Here is a 20,010-nt window from a genome sequence, read left to right on the forward strand (position 1 = left end):
GGTGGTAGCGAAGCTGGGCGTGCTCAGGACTAGCCTCTGTGGGGCTCACCCCCCAGGATCCCTTTATACACAGGGAGGCTGGGTGGGGGCCAGGCTGTGGCCGTTGGTCTGGAGAGGGGACAGGGCTGTGGGGGTGGGGTCTCTTATCAGACCCAGGGAGGGTGAGTGGTCAGGGCCTGGTGGCCTGGCCCCTGAGGGGCTCTCACTCCAATCTCCCCCACTGGGCCACAGCTAGAGTCCACGTTGCAGGGAGATAGGGGCCAAGCCTGGGTGGAGAGTCCGCATGTCAGCCCAGCCCTTGGACTGGTCCCTGACCCCCTGTCCTTGTGGTGGAAGGTGACCTAGAATGCCTCAGGCTCTCACAGAAGCACTCCCTCTCCTTCCTGTGCTGGCGCCTCTGCACTGCCACCTCCTTTACAGTTTGTGGAGGACTGAACCGAGGTCCACGGAGGGAAACTGAGGCCAGCTGTCACAGGGCGGGAGTAGCAGTCTTGGCTTCAGACACTGCTCTGTAGCCCTTGCCCCACCCAGATGAAGTTCTTCTCCCCCAGAATCCTGACCAGGGGGACTCCCCACCCTGGGTCCCCTGGCCGGGGGTGGCTGGGCTCCTATGAAGAGCCTGGGACTATAGGAGCCTGCGGTTCCCCTGCCCCATTCCCATCACAGCCTCAACTGTGTCTCCTCGCCCTCCTAGCGTTTTGTATCCCCTTTTCCCCTCCCGCATAAGGCAACCGTTCTAATGTGCTTACCTAGTCCCTTTAGTTAGTATGTGTTCTTCCAAAGGGTACATTTTTAGGCACGTATTTTAAGTTAAGTTATAGCTTGATTCTTAAAATTTAACATAATCATTTCCTCACAAGCGCACCTTTTTTGAAATACAAGAATATTTCTTCAGGGGCACCTGCGCAGCTCAGTTGGGTGAGAGTCCTCAGCTTGGGTCATGATCCCGGGGTCCTGGGGTCAAGGTCAGAGTGGGGCTTCTGCTCAGCGGGGAGCCGGGGAGCCGGCTTCTCCCTCTCCCTCCGCAGCTCCCATTGCCTGTGCTCCTCCTCTGTCAAATCAATCCATCAGTCAGTCTTTTTCAAAAGAAGAAATATAGGAATTTTTATTTTTTTATTTTTTTTTTAAAGATTTTATTTATTTATTTGACAGAGAGAGATCACAAGTAGGCAGAGAGGCAGGCAGAGAGAGTGGGGGAAGCAGGCTCCCTGCTGAGCAGAGAGCCTGATGCGGGGCTCGATCCCAGGACCCTGGGATCATGACCTGGGCTGAAGGCAGAGGCTTTAACCCACTGAGCCACCCAGGCGCCCCAATGTAGGAATTTTTAAAAGATTAATTGATTTATTATGTGAGAGAGAGAGACAGAGGGAAAGAGCATCTGATGCAGACGCCCGGAGGAGCTCGGAGCCTGACACTGGAGCTCGATCAAAGGACCCTGACAGTCTCTCCACCAACCGAGCACCCACCCCCGCCCCTGCCCCCAGCGTCTCTGACAATGTTTTTCCACAGAAACAAAGGCTGAACACAGCTGCAGCACAACATAGTGGCCCTTACCCCTCAGGGATGAGGCTTAGAGTTACTCTCCTCTGTTTGCCTGTGCACCCCTGTGTTTTCACGGGGCTCCCACACAGTCCTCGTTACTAAGCCCGCCCTGTGCCATGAGGGGGCACCTGAGCCGGGCAGTTCCCGACCTCACCCTGTCTTGGTATGAGCAGGGAGTTGGGGCCTCCCGGGCGGATCCCAGAGTCCTCAAGTTTCCTCAACTGACTCCCCCATCCCACATCCCCCGACCGGGCCCCCGGGGCTGCCTTCTGGAGAGCACCTGGTGGGGCTCCCCAGGCCGCCACATCAGTTCTCCTCCTGGGCTGGGCCGGCCCTCATGGGGTGGCTGCGCGTCTCCAGGGCCTGGCGGCATTTAGGGTGACCCCTTTGATTTACCCATGGGGTTGAGCCGTTGCCCACATGATGGTTTGAATCCCTGGGTTTCTTTTCGCTGGCTTATTTCTGTCATCTGTGTTTTATGAACACACACACACACACACACACACACTCTCTCTCTCTCTCAGGGTTTTCTCTAACACATGCACTGTGCATGTATTTAAGGTTTTTAAAAAATTAAACTTGTGCGGGTACCTGGCTGGCTCCATTGGTAGAGTGTAAGACTCTTGACCTCAGGGTTGTGAGTTTAAGTCCTGTGTTGTGTATAGAGGTGACTTAAAATCTTTTTTTCTTTTAAAGATTTTATTTATTTATTCGAAAGACAGAGATCACAAGTAGGCAGAGAGGCAGGCAGAAAGAGGGGGGAACAGGCTCCCTGCTCAGCAGAGAGCCTGATGTGGGACTTGATCCCAGGACCCTAAGATCGTGACCTGAGCCGAAGGCAGAGGCTTAACCCACTGAGCCACCCAGGTGCCCTTAAAATCTTTAAAAATAGGGCACTGGGCAGGGAGCCTCAGTCAGTCAGGTGGCTGCCTTCAGCTGAGGTCATGATCCTGGGATTGAGTCCCACAATGAATCCCACACTGAGTGCCACTCTGGAATCGTGACCTGAGCCCAGGGCGGCCGCCCAACCCACTGAGCCGCCCAGGTGCCCCTTAATTAGACATGTTCATTGTAACAGCAATCCTGACGAGAGGACAGCTTAAAGGGACACTTGGGTGGCTCAGCTGGTTAAGCCCCTGCCTTCGGCTCAGGTCATGATCCCAGGGTCCTGGGATTGAGCCTCCCATCGGGCTCCTTGCTCAGCAGGGAGCCTGCCTCTCCCTCTCTCTCTGCCTCTCTGCCCCTGCCTGTGCTCAAGCATTCTCTCCCTCTAACAAATAAATAAAATCTTTTTAGAAAAGTACAGCTTAAAAAACAAAATTTCAAAAAAAAAAAAAATTCCCTTCTCACCTACTTACCTTCAGAGATAACCCTTCCATGATTTCCTAGGACCTTCCCCACGAATTAGGAACGCATGTGTTAGGGGGCGCCTGGCTGGCTCAGCCTATAGAGCACGGAACTCTTGTTTTCAAAAAGATTTATGTATTTGAAAGAGAGAGAGAGAGCAGAAGCAGGAGGGACAGACGGAGATGGAGAGTGTCGCGCAGACTCTGCGTTGAGTGTGGAGCCGATTTCATGACCCTGAGGTCACGACCTGAGCATAAACCAAGAGTCTGATGCTTGATGGACTGAGCCACTCAGGTGCCCTCAACATGCAGCTCTTGATCCCGGGGTTGTGAGCTGAGGCCCATGCTGGGCATAGAGATCACCAACAAACGTGTGTGTGTGTGTGTGACCATGAAACTAGGCCCGAGAGCTCAGTGGGTGTCATTCCCCCATTCCAACATCTGGGGCTGCCAGGATCCTTGCACCCCCAAGAGAGGACCGGTTCGCACTATGTCCTTAAAGCCTTTCTAAAAGCTGCCTTGTCTGTTCATAGAGACGATGCATGGTCCTTGAGACCCCTTGAGGGAGTTTGCAGACTAGAAGGTGAATGGACATTACTTCCTCCTCACCAGGCACACTCACATGCTTGTGTTTTCTTCCTTCAGCTGAATGACCCTGGTAACGCGTCTTCATGTCCTGTGGTCCAGCACGTGCGTACCCGTCACAACCGGCCCGTGGGGCCCGCTGGAGCCGGCCATCCGAGAAGCTAAGTCTGAAACCACAAGTAGGCATTGGAGGTTCACTGTGGGGGCCCTTACTGGCCGGGTGCCGTCATCGTCCCGGTACGCACGGCTGAAGTCCAGCAGAAATGCCTTCTGCGTCTTACAGAGGATGAGGACAGCGTTCAGGCCCCGAGCTAGGGAGAGGACCCACAGGAGACTGCCAACCCTTCCCCTGGAAATCCCTCCCAGGAGGGATCTCCAGGCCAAATGGAGGCTGTAGAGAGGACTGGGGGGTGGTCACGGTGTGCAGGCCTGGGCTCCTGCCTGCCCTCATGGGGCTGCCCACACATTCAAGTCTCCAGAGGCACTGGAACAAACAGGCCACTGAACAGGCACTGGTTGTTTGAGGTGGAAAGGATCCCTGGGGTCATGTGGGGTCCAGTGGAAACCGAGGTCCAGAGCGGAGGAGAGGCTGGGCACAGTCACAAACCCACAGGAGACTCAGTCTCAGGCCCACTCCTGGCAGGCAGCTCCTGGACAGCCAGGCGCGTGGGACCACCCCGCGTGCCCCACGCCCGTGGTCCTGGGCAGGAGTCCTGCTGGGTCCATGTCCACCCTGGAGAAGGGGGTCCCACCTTGGGTACCGCCCCTCAGAACAGAGTCTCTCTGTGGCCCTGAGAAGAGAACCCCCAGACCCTAACGCCAGGCAAGGAGCCAGAACCACCTCCGGCAGGTTCCCGAAAGCCCCCAGAAGCTCCATGGGATCTTTGTAGGTGGCATCTGACCCCGCCCTGAGCCAGGCCGGCTCTAACAGCTGGGGGCACAGCACGGGACCCACGGACAGAAACCCCTGCTGGCCAGAGCCTCTGCTCTAGAGCGGAAGCCCTACAATACAGAGAGAGCGCAACAGGCAAGCACAGCAGCAAGGACCCTGACCCTGGGCTGCCGCCCCACAGCCCGCGTCCTCCTGTGACGGCAACGGCAACGACCAAAGCCCCAGGTGAGCACGGAGGAACCGCAGGGGAGCCCAGCATCCCCGTCCTGGCAGAGAAGGCTTCTAGGTAAGGAGTTTCAAGCTACGGGATCATAGGGCTACTCCCACTTCTCGGCAGCATCCCATCGAGGGCAAAGCCCCGCTTCCTCGGGCCCTGATTGTTAAACACCAGGCCCAGCTCTCCAGCTCAGAGGCCCAGCATGTCCCGCTCTCTGCCTCTCACCCCACCTTTTCTCCAAATCAGTGAATTTTCGAACAGTCCAGGCAAGGTGTCTCATAGAACACAGTCTGTTTTGGGTTGGTCTGCCGGTTTGCCTGAAGTGTTTTTTTTTTTTTTTTTTTTTTTTTTTTTTTTTTTTTTTAGATGGATCCTTTATCCGTATATTTACAGTACCCTAGAAGTCAGAGCTAAAGACCAGAAGTCAGGGCTTGGTTGGTGAAGCGTCTGATTTTGGCTCAGATCATGATCCTGAACTACAGGGGTACCTGGGTGGCTCAGTTGTTGAGCCTCTGCCTTCGGTTCAGGTCATGATCCCAGGGTCCTGAGATCGAGCCCCGCATTGGGCTTCCTTCTCAGTGGGAGCCTGCGTGTGTTCCCTCTCTCACTGTGTCTCTCTCTGGCAAATAAAGAAGATAAAATCTAAAAAAAAAAAAGAACTATGATATATGTATGTAAAACATGAGTTTACAATATTTCCAATTCAGACTTTATGTAGTTTTTAGTAAAGAAAGTTTAAAACATATAAAAAACATTTTAACCTTAAAAAGAAGATGTATTTAGTTATTTTAGTAGGGGAGGTAGGGCAGAGGGAAGAGGAGACAAGCAGATTCTGGTTTTTTTTTTTTAAAGATTTTATTTATTTATTTATTTATTTATTTGACAGAGAGAGATCACAAGTAGGCAGAGAGGCAGGCAGAGAGAGAGAGAGAGAGGAGGAAGCAGGCTCCCCGCCGAGCAGAGAGCCCAATGTGGGACTCGATCCCAGGACCCCGAGATCATGACCCGAGCTGAAGGCAGCGGCCTAACCCACTGAGCCACCCAGGCGTCCAAGCAGATTCTGTTGATCGGGAAGCCGGACGTGGGGCTTGATCCCTGAACCCTGAGATCATGACCGGAGCCAAAATGAAGCATCAGATGTTTAACTGACTGACCCACCCACGGGCCCCTACCCCATCTTCCAAGTAAACTTGTGGGACTGGAACTCTTGAGATGAAGAGTTTGATGCTCTACAGACTGAGCCGACCAGGCACTCCAATCATAAAAAATGTTTTAAAACAAAAAAATGTCATTGTTTTTATATTTGCCCCTATTTTCACTTAGGCTGAAAACAGTGGTTCCCTGTGGCATAGTATTTTCACTTATTTGCTTTGATCCTACAAAATCAGTAATGTAGTTGCAAAATTATGATATCAGCCACTGGTGCTGCTTGGTATATGCTGACTCAGTTGGGTATTGGTAGCATACAGGAAACTGAGCAAATAAGTCACGGTTTTGACTACAGCCAGAGCCAGGTTTCTCACTAGTGTGGGAGGGAGGCACGGACGTGGACAGGGAGAAGACAAGAAGAATCCATGTGGTCTTGGACTGTAAGTAGAGATGCTGGTGTGAGGTTATGGTTTCTGACATGCTTGGACTGACTGAGGATAGATATTCATGTGTGCGTGTGTGTATATAAATATCAACGTATCTCTTAATTCCTTCCACTGAGGGGGACCGGAAGCGGTGACACCCCAGGAGCAGGGAGCCCATCCAGCCCCCACATCCTGCTTTCCAAATTTCACTCCCCGGTGGGAAGAAACAAAACTACGTGCGGATATGGCCGGTGTCAGTCTGGTGTCAGGCTGGTGCAGGGAAAGGAAAAGCACAAGGTGCTCCTGGAGCGTCTTACGGCAGAAATAAGGAGCATACCCGAAGGTGGCCGGGGCCCATCGCAGGACGCATGGGTCAGTTTGTCCGAATCTGGGACACTTTGGGGATCAAAATAAATAATGATTGGTAATAGATCATAAGCCCCTGGATAAAATGGAAATTAATGAGTTAAAATGATATATATTCAAAAAGATAATGGGAAGTAAAAGCTTTTTTTACAGTAGAATGCCTACTGATAACTGCAGAGGGAACGATGGAGAATCACCTTCGCAGCAACAATTGGTACAGGCAAGGCTCATCAGGGGCTGCTGGGAGCAGTGCACGAAATTGTACAAAGAACAGGGTATTTTCATAGTCTCAACAGATCACTTTGTAAAAAATTTGGGGGTGCTGGGTGGCTCAGTGGGTTAAAGCCTCTGTCTTCGGCTCAAGTCATGATCTCAGGATCCTGGGATCAAGCCCCACATCGGGCTCTTGGCTCAGCGGGGAGCCTGCTTCCTCCTCTCTCTCTACCTGCCTCTCTGCCTGCTTGTGATCTCCGTCTGTCAAATAAATAAATAAAATCTTAAAAAAAATTTGTTAGCCATTAGAAAACATAAAATACGAATTTGCTTTGTCGTGGAGAAACTTGGCAGACCCTGTTTCAACTAGGTGATCAAGGGGAACATCACCAGTAAAGGACAAATCAATGTTATGGGCATAGGGGATGCCTCGAGGGGGACACGGCTTCGCTTCTGCAGTGTTCTTGCCAAAATGAATCACCTAAGTCTCATCATGACGAAAGTGACCGGCAAGTGCTCTTCAAAATTATGGTCATGCAAGGAAAGGCTGAAGAGCGGACCAAAGGAGACTACGTTAATGTTTTGTTCTCTTTTAATCTTTACTGAAATTCCAGTCAGTTAACGGCAAGGTTTGATTCCAGACGGGGAAAGGACATTGCTGATTCCAGACAGGGAAACAGACACGTGTGGATGAGGTCTCTGGGTTAATGGGTTCGGATCAGTGTTAGTCTCCTAATTTGGGTGGTTCTTCTCTGGCTCTGCTATCCGGTGCTCTTGCTGACCTCAGGAAACTCACCAAATGTTTAGGGATATTAAGGGTATTAAAGGGGAACCATGTCTGTATCAACTGGCTCAGAAAGAAAGCGAGTGAAGCTAGCTGTGGGGAATGCTAATGATTAGGGAGTCTTGGTGAAGCGTATCTGAGAGCGTTTTGTCTTGTTATCGTTTGATTTTACAGACTCATTGAGCTATCATTCACAAGCCACACGGTTCACCCACTCCAGGTGGACAGTTCAACGGTTCTTATATTTATAGAACTGTGCAGTAATCACTGCAATCAATTTTAGAATATTTTCATCCCCCCCAAATAAACCCTGTGCTTACTAGCAATCACCCTTATTTCTCCATCTTTGTCTTTTTTTAAAAAAATGTTTTATTTATTTATTTGACAGAGAGAGAGAGAGAGAGAGACAGGAGAGGGAGAAGCAGATACCCCACTGAGCAGAGAGCCTGATGTGGGACTTGATCCCAGGACCCTGGGCCTGGGCCGAAGGCAGAGGCTTAACGACTGAGCCACCCAGGCACTCCTGTTTTTAATTTTTTAAAAAAGATTTTATTTATTTATTTGACAGAGAGAGATCACAAACAGGCAGAGAGACAGGCAGAGAGAGAGGGAGAAGCAGGCTCCCCACTGAGCAGAGAACCCGATGTGGGGCTCGATCTAAGGACCCTGAGATCATGACCTGAGCTGAAGGCAGAGGCTCAACCCACCAAGCCACCTAGGTGCCCCCTATTTTTAATTTTTTAAAAAAGATTTTATCTATTGTTTATTTTGAGAGAGAGAGAAAGGAGGAGGAGAGGGGGAGGGACAAGGAGAGGGAGAGAATCTCCAACAGGCTCCACATTGAACAGGGCTTGATCTCATTATCCTGAGATCATGACCTGACTGACTGAGCCACTCAGCTGACCTTTGAAATTTAAAATAAATAAATAAATAAAAGTCTTAAAAAAAGGATTTACACAAGTGAGCAAAAGTTTGAAATCAGGGAGAAAGCTAGATTGGGGGGAGCTCCCCCCAGCTCTCATTTTCATCCCACCCATATTATTATTTGTAAACATTTCCAGTTTATCCTTGCAAAAAAAAAATTTTTTTTTTTTCCCAAGAATAAGCAATCCCATGGGGTGCCTGGCTGGCTCTGTCCATAGAGAATGTGACTCTCCATCTCAGAGTCCTGGGTTCAAGACGTGGGGCATAGTTTTTCTTAAAAAAAAAAAAAAAAAAGGAAACACAAACTAATGAACACTCACCAGTGCACGTACCCAGGGCTATGAACGGTCATACCCATGTGCCAAAATGCACATGCACAGCACACACACATTTGTATCTTCTGTCACTTTTTTCCTTTTCTTTTTAGTAAACTCTGCGTCCAGTGTGGGACTTGAACTCCCTGCCCAGAGATCAGAGTCACATGCTCCACTGCCTGAGCCAGCCAGGTGCACCCCCCTTCTTACAGAAAAGGTACTGTGTTATCCATATACCACCCTCCTTTTTTCCTTTCTTCTTTCCTTTTATTTGATAAATGCTGGACGTCACTTCACAGCCACTATCAGAAACCTCATTCCTTGTCAGGTGACAGGTTTCTGTGGCTTTTCATGGTTTATTCATTCAGTGCCTGAAGATGGGCAGTGGTTCTGGGTGGCCAGGAAACTGAGCTGTCCCCGTGTCTGCACTGTGGAAGGGACCACTGGCAGAGTGTGGTCAAAGTCTTGGACTTTTGTCCATCAGGTAGTTGAGAAGTGGTTGGAGTGAGGTTTCATTTTTGGTGGTGTTAGTTTACCTTTTTCTAATTTTGAGCAAAATTGAGCTCTTTGCCTTTTTTCCTATGAACTGTGACCTGACTGTAGACTGATGTGCATTCCTCACTCCACGCTCAGCCCCAGGGGGCAGGGGCTTTGCTTATTTTAGCTGTTTTTTCTTTTAAATTTTTATTTATTAAAAGATTTTACTTATTTATTTGACAGACAGAGATCACAAGCAGGCGGAGAGGCAGGCAGAGAGAGAGGAGGAAGCAGGCTCCCTGCTGAGCAGAGAGCCCAATGCGGGGCTCCATCCCAGGACCCTGAGATCATGACCTGGGCGGAAGGCAGAGGCTTTAACCCACTGAGCCACCCAGGCGCCCCAAATTTTTATTTATTTTTATTCTAGCTGTTGTATTAGAGCCAGAAAAATACTTGGGCGGCTGATGTACCAACAAACGTTCTGCAGCAGAATGGAAGAATGAAGGAGGGACAGGACACACTCATTTCGCTCTTCTTGCTGCGACCCAACATCAACCAGAGAGTAGAATGAACTCCAGAGGAAGAGAGTAAGTAGCATAGTGGGCCCCGGGAGGGCCGTGGGGCCACGTGGGCTCCAGCGCTGACCTCGGAAGTAAAGGCCAAGAGGCTCCCTTTCTACCACCCGGTGGGATCCCCAGTGCCCCGACCCACGCGCCCAGCCTCCAGCAGCTGCGCTGTGCGCTCTGAGAGACCCAGGTCGGCGCGAAGGATGCCCGCAGCCCTCCTGGTGACCTCGTGCAGCCCCCTCCACCTCTGCCGCCCCCCTGACGGCCCCAGTGACTACAGAGGCAAGCGGACGTGCATTCGTTTATTGGCTGTTGATGGGAGGCTGGAGGGTTAGGGAAGGGCCCGGAGTGGGAGCGTGGAGGGGCCCCAGCCCGCCCTCGGTCGGGCAGCTACGCTCAGCGGTACTTCTCGGTCAGGACGCACGACACGATGGACAGGAACTTGTCCCAGGCGGTGTGGGCGTCCGCGGTGAAGTCGGCGGGGAAGTGCGAGGCCACGGTGACCAGCAGACAGTGCGACAGGAGCTGAGGGGCGGGAGCGCGGCCCCGTGAGCGGCGGGTGCTGGCGCGGGTGCGGGGGTGGGGGGGGAACGGAGCCCCCGCAGCCCACACCCCGCGGCTGCCCGCGCCCCTCGCCCCCCCCAGGGGACCCCAGCCCCGCGCCCACCTTGAAGTTGACCGGGTCCACGCGCAGAATGTAGGCGTGCAGCTCGCTCAGCTTGGCCAGGGCGCCCCTGATGTTGTCGATGCTCTTGACCGCCTCGCCCAGCGCGGCCACCACCTTGGCGCCGTGCACGCGCAGGTGCGCGGAGCCTGGGTGCAGGTCGAAGTGCGGGAAGTAGGTCTTGGTCTGGGGGTAGCTGGCGAAGAGCCTGCGGGCGGGGGCGACAGCCACACCTGGTGAGGCCAGCGCGCGAGTGCGCCTCGGGTGCAAAACTTACCCAGCATTGAAAAGGCCAGCGGACTGGAGAAGTCATACTTGAAGGCAGCATTTGAAGACATAAACATTAACACAAACCATTCCCGTTGAATACGAGGATGTTGTAATTTTACACAAGGACGGGATCCCCATTGCCGCTTCCCCTCTCTTACCCCAGGCTCAGACAGGGCACGGTGGAATCCCACCCTCACCGTCCCCTCGCTGGGCAACCCGTTCATTGCTTCACTGATTCCCTCCAGCGATGTTTGTGGACACCTGGGCGCTGGGCCCAGCACAAAAGACAGTCTGACAGCCACACGCCCTCTCCGTCCACCTCCTCTTCCTGCTCCCTGAGTGTCGTCCCCCTCCTCCCTGGTCCCTCCGTGCTGGGCCCTGTCCTCCCTAACCCCACACTGTGCCCTACCTGGCTCCTTGCCAGCCCACGGGGTGCCCCCTCACCTCTCCAGGGCCTGGGTGCCAATGGCATCGGCCTGGGTGGAGATCTTGTCCCACATGGACAGGATGATGGTCCTCTCGGCCTTGGTCAGAGACATGGTGGTAGCGAAGCTGGGCGTGCTCAGGACTAGCCTCTGTGGGGCTCACCCCCCAGGATCCCTTTATACACAGGGAGGCTGGGTGGGGGCCAGGCTGTGGCCGTTGGTCTGGAGAGGGGACAGGGCTGTGGGGGTGGGGTCTCTTATCAGACCCAGGGAGGGTGAGTGGTCAGGGCCTGGTGGCCTGGAGGGGTGAGGGGCTCTCACTCCACCTACCCACACCTACCCCGGGGCCTTGGAGGGGGTGTTGGCCACAGCCTGACCAGTGTCCCTGAGACATAGGGGCCCAGCTAGCCCAGGAGTCTCGGCTTGTGTTTGTAGCCCAGCTCTGACCCGCCCCCCCCCCACTTCATTCCAGAATCACAGGATGGGGGAAGCCGGGATCAGGTCAGCACACAACACCTTGGTCTGGGACATGCAGTTTCTGATGGTGAGAAAAATGAGCCGCCCTGTGTCTGTGGCAGCCGTGACCTGCTCCCACCCGCAATGTAGAAAGGACTGCTGACAGAGTGTGGTCAAAGACTTGGAACAGCATACTTTATTTTTAAAAAGATTTTATATATTTATTTTAGAGAGAGAGAGGGTGCACACATATGTGAATGGGGTCGGAGGAGGGAGAGGGGGAGGGAGAGGGGCAAGCAGAGGGACGAGCACACTGCATACTGCGTGTGGGGCCCATCTTGGGGCTCAATCGACAGCCCTGAGATCAGGACCTGAGCCGAAATCAAGAGTCAGTCGCCCAGCGCCGGAGCCCCCAGGCGCCCCTGGAGGGATGCCTGGAGCCCTGTAAAGGAGGGAAGGTGTGAGGTGCCAGCACAGCTGTGCAGAGCACGTGTGATGTCCCTCCTCCCACCTGACTCCGCAGCTCTAAAACGGTTCCGGTCACTCTAGTCCCCTCGCCTTTCCATGGGAATTTCAGAGGCAGCCCAAGAGCCATGTGCACAAAGTCCTGCTGGACGTTTTTAGCCTCCAAAGCCAGCATTTCCTCTGCGGGGCGTTTTGATCACGGGTGTTTTGCGGAACTGTTCTGAGAGATGGTTTGGCCTAGACAAGCCTCTGAAACGTCAGCCAGTGTCAGACACCTGTGCGTTGTGGTGCTCCCTTCCTCTGTGCCTGAGATGGGAGCTGGTGAGGTCGTGGTGGGGGGGAGCCCGACGGATGCCTCCTCTCAGCTCGGAAGACAGACAAGGTCACCACCTCTGTCCCGGCGGGCCATACCCGAGTGGGTCCCAGAGGTGGAGGCCTCCTTCCCAGAAGCCCCTTCCAGCACTGCCTGGGTCCTTCTCCGTCCTGCTGTCTTGCTTACATCTCACAGCTGCCTCCTCTCCCTGTGAGACGGGGCTCACCTCTGCTAGGGCTGTACTCCCCTCCCCCGGCTTTATGATTGTTTGCTGACAGTCCCAGGATGTCTGTGCGGCCCCTGGGGGTTCACTCCAGATGGCGACGGGCCCGGACCTCCTCGGCCTACTCTTGCTGTCGCTGGGTTCAGGAGAAAACTCTAGGACCACCTCAGGCCTGTGGGCCTATAGGGAGGGTGGTGGCTGTGCCCATGGCTTCTGCTCCTAGAAGGGACACAGGCAGGGAGAGGCAGGGAGAGAGACACAGATAAGCAGACAGGCTGGCCAAGAAAACAGAATGAGTGAGTGAGATAGAAGAGACAGAGGGTCAGAGGGAAGGTCAGGTGGAGGCCGGGAGTCTGGAGGCCCAGAGAAGTCTCAGGGAGGGATGTGCCTGGGGGAATCCCCCTGCCATGGCATCTGGGGAACCGGTGGCCAGAACACACCGCAGGGCTGCCCTGTCTCCTAACAGAAGGGAATGACTGGATTCTGGGATGGTGCTCCCAGGAAACTGCCTCCCCTAAAGGGGGGGGGTCCTCACCCCCATCAGACCTCCAGGGTGTCCTCCCCCTCCAGGCAGAAACTCCATCCCATCCTTGACCTCCACAAGGAGAGGGAGGCCCTAGAGGCCTCTTTGTTCCAGAAACTTCCAACCCCCACAAACCATTGTTGTGGGCAAACATCCCATTAATATTTTTTATTTTTATTTTTTTACTTCTTTTCCTTGTGAAATGTAGTACAGGCCACCAAATAAAATAAAGATTTTATTTATTTATTTGAGAGAGAGAGCAAATGAGAGAGCAAGCAGGAGCCTGGGAATGTGGGGTGGAGGAGGGGCAGAGGGAGAGAGGGAAAGGGACTGGCTCAGCCCAAAGCCAGACTCATCCCAGGGCCCCGGGATCACAGCCCGAGCCAAAGGCAGACGCTCAACTGACTGAGCCACCCAGGCGCCCCTGACTCCACTCTCTTAATACTCTTTTTGGTTGAACAGAAGTTTGTCATTTTAGTGTCAAATTCAATTATTTTATTTTATTTTTTAAAATCAATTATTTTAAATGTTTATTTAAATAAATATAATATTTATAAAATTTTATTTAAATATTTATTTAAACAATTAAAAAATGTTGGGGTGCCTGGATGGCTCAGTCGTTAAGTGTCTGCCTTCCGGTCAGGTCATGATCCCGGGGTCCTGGGATCGAGCCCCACAACAGGCTTTCTACTTGGTGAGGAGCCTGCTTCTCCCTCTCTCTCTGCCTGCCTCCCTGCCTCCTTGTGATCTCTCTCTGTCAAATAAATAAATAAAATTTTTAAAAAAAAATCTAAAAACAAACAAATAAAAATTAAAAAAAACATTAAAAGGTTGCGCCTTCTGTTTACGAATGCTGAATGTCCGTCAGTGGATGAGTGAATGAACAAATCATGGTGTTTCCATTCAGTGAGACAGTGTTCAGCTGTACGTGCCCTGGCGCCCGGCACGGCCCGCATGAACCTTGACAGTGTTACACTACTGGACGGCGGTCAGATGCCAAAGACCACAGTGTCTGAGTCTGTTTGTGTGATGTGTGCAGAAGGAAAGCAGACGAGTGGGCTCCGGGGGCTGGGGTGCGGGAGCGATTGCGTTGAAGATCCTGAGTTTCCTTTGGATATGATGGAAATAACTCTGGAACTAGACAGTGAGGACTCTTGCACATGCCGTGAATATACAGAATTATACAAAATGCTGCTGAATTGTTCACTTTCAAATGATTAACTTTGCAATGTGCGAATTTTACCTCAACTTTCTTTTTTTTTTTTTTAAGATTTTATTTATTTATTTGACACAGAGAGAGACACAGTGAGAGAGGGAACACAAGCAGGGGGAGTGGGAGAGGGAGAAGCAGGCTTCCCGGGAGCAGAGAGCCTGATGTGGAGCTTGATCCCAGGACCCTGGGATCATGACCTGACCCGAAGGCCGATGCTTAACGACTGAGCCCCCTGGGTGCCCCTTTGCCTTAATTTTCTGAAAAGTGAAATAAGTGTGATGCTGAATCCTGAGGTGACACGGAATCCTTCCATGTTAGCTCTTTAAGAACTTCAGTGTCTGGTCTTTTGAGTGGGACAACTCAATTGGGGCTGGTGTTGTGCGTGAGGGGAGGCAAGCTGTGCGGGGTCTAGTGGACATCTGTCACGGGTACAGCGCCTGACACTCTCCAAGCTGGGTGTTTGGTCCTCACAGCTCTCCACGGGAGAGGTTTTCCCCATTGTTGTCATGTGCTTTAAGATGAGGAAATCGAGGGGCGCCTGGGTGGCCCAGTGGGTTAAGCCTCTGCCTTTGGCTCAGGTCATGATCCTGGGGTCCTGGGATCCAGCCCCACATGGGGCTCTCAGTTCTGTGGGGAGCCTGCTTCCCCATCTCTCTCTCTGCCTGCCTCTCCGCCTACTTGTGATCTCTGTCTGTCAAATAAATAAATAAAATCTTTAAAAAAAAAAAAAAAGATGAGGAAATCGAGGCTCCAGAGGGTTAGGAAGTGTTCACAGTTTCAGTGAAGGAAGGAAGCAGCCCCATGGGTAAGGAGACCTGGGTTTGGTGTGGGGCCGATTGCTGGCTCTTTGGGGGCTCAGGCAAGTCTCTTCTGTCTCTGGGCTGGGGCTTCCCCCCATGGCACAAGGAGCCTGAGCCTGGGCCGTGCTTTGGGACCCTGACCTGCTGGATGCAGCTGAGCTCCAAGCCGAGGGCTCACACAGAGCTTCTTTCGTTGGGGCTGAGCTCAGAGGGACCCTGGAGACTCAGCAGAAGGCCCTGAGGGGCCATAGACCCTCCCCTGAGAGCAGCTCCTGGGTGGCCCTGGCCAGTCTGGTTAGCCTTGGAAAGCGCAGTTCCACATGCTTTCCTGTTTCCTCTGTTCCAACAGCCCCCACCTCACTGCTGGGAGGGATAATCTATCACGGCAGGACCGCAGGACATTGCCTCGCGAATTCGAGACAACTCCAGCACTGTGGTGAGTGGGTGATTCCTTCCGGGCAGCCACACTGCAGCTGAGAAGGCGGAGAGGTCAAGGTGGGTCCAAGATAGGGAACGTGAGCCCCGCCTGGCCCTCTGACAGGCAGTGGCCGCTCTCCTGGGCCCAGAACAAGTGGCAGGACTGATAAGGCCTGACTAAGTGGCCTCCTAGCCCTGCCCACGGGGACCCGGGTGGGGCGGAAGGGTCAGGAATTTTGGTTTCCAGGAATCCAGTTACCTTCAAAAAAGTAGGTTAGTAAGCAGAGTATTTTAAATTAAAAATGAGGATGTAGAGGTGTGGGCTGTTAGCAGGGAAACTGAAGAGCATGAGCAAAGGCCTGCCCTGGGCACATCGTTGCCTGGGAACCTGGGAGGGCTTTGAGCTAGGACCACAGCTTGAGGCCACCTGCTCCCAATCCTGGAATCCCAAAAGAGGGCCAGCCTACCCTCCGGTCCCTCCAGCTGCCGGTGCTGGACTGGCCAGGGAGTGACCACGAGCTCTGACTTTGGTAACAGCCCACTGATGCAGACCGATGGGGATGGCGTGGAGTTCAGACCGCTGCTCTCTCCAGTCCGGCCCTGGAGAGCCCTGGCCCTAAGCCCCACGAAGGCAACCTGGGAAGGGACGCATCCGGGATCTCTGTGGCCTGAGTCCTGGTGGTTTACCTGTCATGGATTCCAATGTCGTTATGGTGATAAGATACTAACCATATAGCCAGAAAAATAAACAACAGATGCTCTTGTGAAGGTTGCTAGCAGGAAGCAGGCCCCAAGGGGGTGATTGGAGAACGGTGGGTGCGGCTTCCTGACGGCCCATGGGAGAAGAACGAGGCAAGAGAGAGGGAGCCGGGGAAGACAGGAGAAAAGTCTGTCGCCCCGAACCACCCCTCAGTCCTGTAGTTATTAGATACGGACAGTAATCAGCAAAGGAGCTGAAGAAGGCTGCACATTAATCATATGCCTTGTAGATAAACAAGAAGAAATAGGAGTGATACACTGATTATAAGTCTTAAGACAAGCAAGAAGAAAAGCAGGACATGTCTGGTCAAGTAGAATGAAGTTCATAGTTGAGCAGCACATTCAAAGAGCTCATCTAGTTAGCCACAGGTGCTCTCCGGGGAAGGAGAGATACTGGGAAAATGAAGCAGGTGACGTCCCGCCCTGAGCGGGCCGGGCATCCCCAGCTGCTAGGCTCCAAGGACGCATATCGTCCTCTCCCCCAGAGGCCTGTTGCCAGTACGTGTCTTTCTTAACCCCATATCTAAACGTGCTTGACGGCTAGTACAATTCCTTGTAGGTTATATTTTAAGTAATACACTGTTCTTAGGGTCAGTTATAGTGGGTTCCTCCAACTCTGGGCCTTCTCCCAGCCCAGGGACAGCCCTTGAACATCAGACTTCCTCCCCAAGGTCTGGGGTCATGAGACTGCCCAGTGGGGTAGCAGCATGGTCGGGGAAACTGGAGGAAGGAGACCTGTGCCAGGGTCCTGGGTCTCACATGTGGGTACATGCAGATTCACAGTGCCCCTTAGACAGACCCCCAGGACCACAGCTGGCTGTTCCCCCAGACAGGTTTCGCCTTCCCCATTGTCCCAGCTCCCTCCGGCTCACCTCCTGCTGCTGTGCCCTTATTTCCTTCTAGGACACTCCTGGTAACTGTAGGAGAACTCAGAAACCTTTCAATTACACATAAAACCAAAACACAGGAGACCAGGAAAAAGGCTTTTGGCATCTTTAATGGAGGGTGAGTATTCCTCCAAAAGAAGCATACACCCAGACGGCCAAAGAGGGACGAACAGCTCACAGGGAAAGCAAGAAGGTGCTTCTCAGACACCGGGAAATAGTCGAGTGATGCCATTCTCTACCGTGGTAATAATCAGAGACATGCAACATAAAATAAGACACGTTTTTCTTTTTGGAAATTTTGGAAAAAAATAAAATCTGCCATGTACCCCACACTGGGCTATTTGTTTGTTGGCGATGTCCGAGACCTTCCCGGTGTGTGCCCACACACAGGCCTGCCAGGCATCAGGTTTGGTGCAACAGGTGAGCTCACCAGGAAGTCAAGGGGTGAGGAACTTGAGAAAGATTTCATTATTGTCACTTCCTGGGGAAGCCTGGAACGGGGTATACGGGTGCTTTCATTGATTTCTTAGGGAGAGCTGTGATGAGGTATAATGCACATCTCGGGCACCTCACTCCTTTGAAGGGTGCAGTTCAGGAGGTTTGGGTCCTTTCAGAGCATTGTAAAACTATCACCACGATCCATTTTGAATGTTCTCATCAACCCAAGGGAAGCCCGGTACCCTAGAAGCCACACGCTGTCTTATTTTATGTTGCATGTCTCTGATTATTACCACGGTAGAGAATGGCATCACTCGACTATTTCCCGGTGTCTGAGAAGCACCTTCTTGCTTTCCCTGTGAGCTGTTCGTCCCTCTTTGGCCGTCTGGGTGTATGCTTCTTTTGGAGGAATACTCACCCCCCATTAAAGATGCCAAAAGCCTTTTTCCTGGTCTCCTGTGTTTTGGTTTTATGTGTAATCGAAAGGGATGAGCAGCCTCATCCCTTTCCTTCCTCTGTTGATCACCCTGCTCTGGACGTTTCAGAGGAATGGAACCGCACAGTATGTGCATATCAGAGGTTCATTCACGCATCGAGGCTTCCTTCCTTTTCATGACCGAGTACTATTCCCTCGTACGGATGAGACTGTATTCTATTCCCCTGTCCACCAGTGGGGGGGCAGTGGGGTTGTTTGCACTGTGTGGCTACTCTGAACCATGTTTCTGTGAACAGAAGAGTTCTTGCACAACCTCAGGCTTTCCTTTCTCTTGAGTCGACACCTAGCAGTGGCATGGTTGTGTCATATGGGAATAGCCTGTCTGGCCTTCGTCAGCAACTGCCCGTGTCCCTCAGGGGCTGTACCACGTCCTGTTCTCACCAACAGGGTGTCCAGATTCCAGTTCCACATGCTTGCCAGCACTGCTTGTCTTTCTGACTGTAGCCATCCTAGTGGCTGTGGAGTGGGGTCTGTTTTTGGTTCTGATGTGCATTTCCCCAATGAGGAATGATGTGGGGCATCTTTTCATGAGTTCAGGGTCCATTTGGCTAGATTCTCTGGAGAAATGTCCTTTCACATCCTTTGCCCACTTTTCTCTCTATACATGCACCTGGGTGCCTTCCACTGAGGTCATGGTCCCAGGGTCCTGGGATCAAGCCCCACATCAGGCTCCCTGCTCCTGGGGCTCCCACTCCCCCTGCTCGTGCTCCCTCTCTCGCTGTGTCTCTGTCAAATAAATAAATAAATATTGAAAAAGAAAAAGTAAAGTGTACACACACACACACACACACACACGGGGTCTCCACACTTGAGGTGCAGCTCAGACACGCACATGGGATTTCCACACTCGAGTGCGGCTTGGACACACATGGGATCTCCAGTCTCGAGGTGTGGCTGGGAATCACGACCCGACTGGGCGAACCAGGGCCCGTCACCCGTTGTCCTAGGGCTCGTGTCTGGGTTGAGCTCTAAGTTTGCTTGTTAGCACGTGCTGGATACCTGGATACGGGCCCTACACGGTCCCTCTGCAGGTGTTTCCCTCCTCTCCGCCTTCCTGGGTGGCGCCCTCCAGCCCCAGGCTCTGATCTGGGGGGTCCCCTGACTTCCCTCTAGTCTGAGAAACCCTCGCCTAGTCCAAGCACAGGAGGTTCCGTGTAGGCCCGTGTGTTCTTTTAGGAATTCTGTAGTGTTGGCCCTGACACTTAGGTCTATGCTCCACTTAAGAGTTTTTGTTTTACTTTTTTTTACTTTAAAGATTTTATTTATTTATTTGTTTGACAGAAAGAGATAGGGAGAGAGGGAACACAAGCAGGAGGAGCTGGAGAGGGAGAAGCAGGCTCCTGCCAAGCAGGGAGCCCAACATGGGGCTTGATCCCAGAACCCCAGGATCATGATCCGAGCCGAAGGCAGACGCTTAACGACTGTGCCACCCAGGCGCCCCTTTGTTTTACTTTTTGTTTTAAAGATTTTATTTATTTATTCGACAGAGATCACAAGCAGGCAGAGAGGCAGGCAGAGAGAAGAGGATGCAGGCTCCCTGCTGAGCAGAGAGCCCGCCGCGGAGCTCGATCCCAGGACCTTGAGATTATGACCTGAGCCGAAGGCAGAGGCTTCAACCCACGGAGCCACCCAGGCACCCAGTCTTTTACTTTCTTACTGCGGTGAAGTCTGTGCTTTCTGCTCCACGCGAAGAGAACCGGCCCAGCCCTGCAGGTGCGTGGGTACCCCGGCTCGCAGCCCCGCGCATGCGCGCAGCTTTCCGGGAGCCCGCCCTTTCCCCGCGCGTGCGCACAGACCGCCTGCGCCTGCGCCGACGGCCCCTCCCGCGCGCAGGCGCGTTCTGCGCTGGTACTTGGCCCTG

At 52.8% G+C, this 20,010-nt stretch overlaps 1 protein-coding gene across 1 annotated transcript; it reads right to left on the reverse strand.

Annotated features, from left to right (window-relative positions):
* Positions 1-10,196: 10,196 nt before the first annotated feature.
* Positions 10,197-11,273, reverse strand: LOC122895398 (hemoglobin subunit zeta-like). The gene is made up of 3 exons (XM_044232771.1): positions 11,179-11,273; positions 10,468-10,672; positions 10,197-10,325 (listed from the first exon to the last, which is right to left on the reverse strand). Exons 1-3 carry the CDS (start codon positions 11,271-11,273, stop codon positions 10,197-10,199), a joined length of 429 nt encoding a protein of 142 aa, XP_044088706.1.
* Between the last annotated feature and the right edge of the window lie 8,737 nt (positions 11,274-20,010).

Source organism: Neovison vison, chromosome 14 (assembly GCF_020171115.1).
Source record: "Neovison vison isolate M4711 chromosome 14, ASM_NN_V1, whole genome shotgun sequence".
NCBI lineage: Eukaryota > Metazoa > Chordata > Mammalia > Carnivora > Mustelidae > Neogale > Neogale vison.

Bases quoted from the DNA above. Each gene is read 5' to 3' on its own strand.
- LOC122895398 (XM_044232771.1), bottom strand. From the start codon at position 11,273: ATGTCTCTGACCAAGGCCGAGAGGACCATCATCCTGTCCATGTGGGAC. The intron at 10,673-11,178 runs GTGAGGGGGCAC...CCCCGCCCGCAG, and splicing joins GGCACCCAGGCCCTGGAGAG to GCTCTTCGCCAGCTACCCCC. The intron at 10,326-10,467 runs GTGGGCGCGGGG...CCCGCCCCTCAG, and splicing joins TGGACCCGGTCAACTTCAAG to CTCCTGTCGCACTGTCTGCT.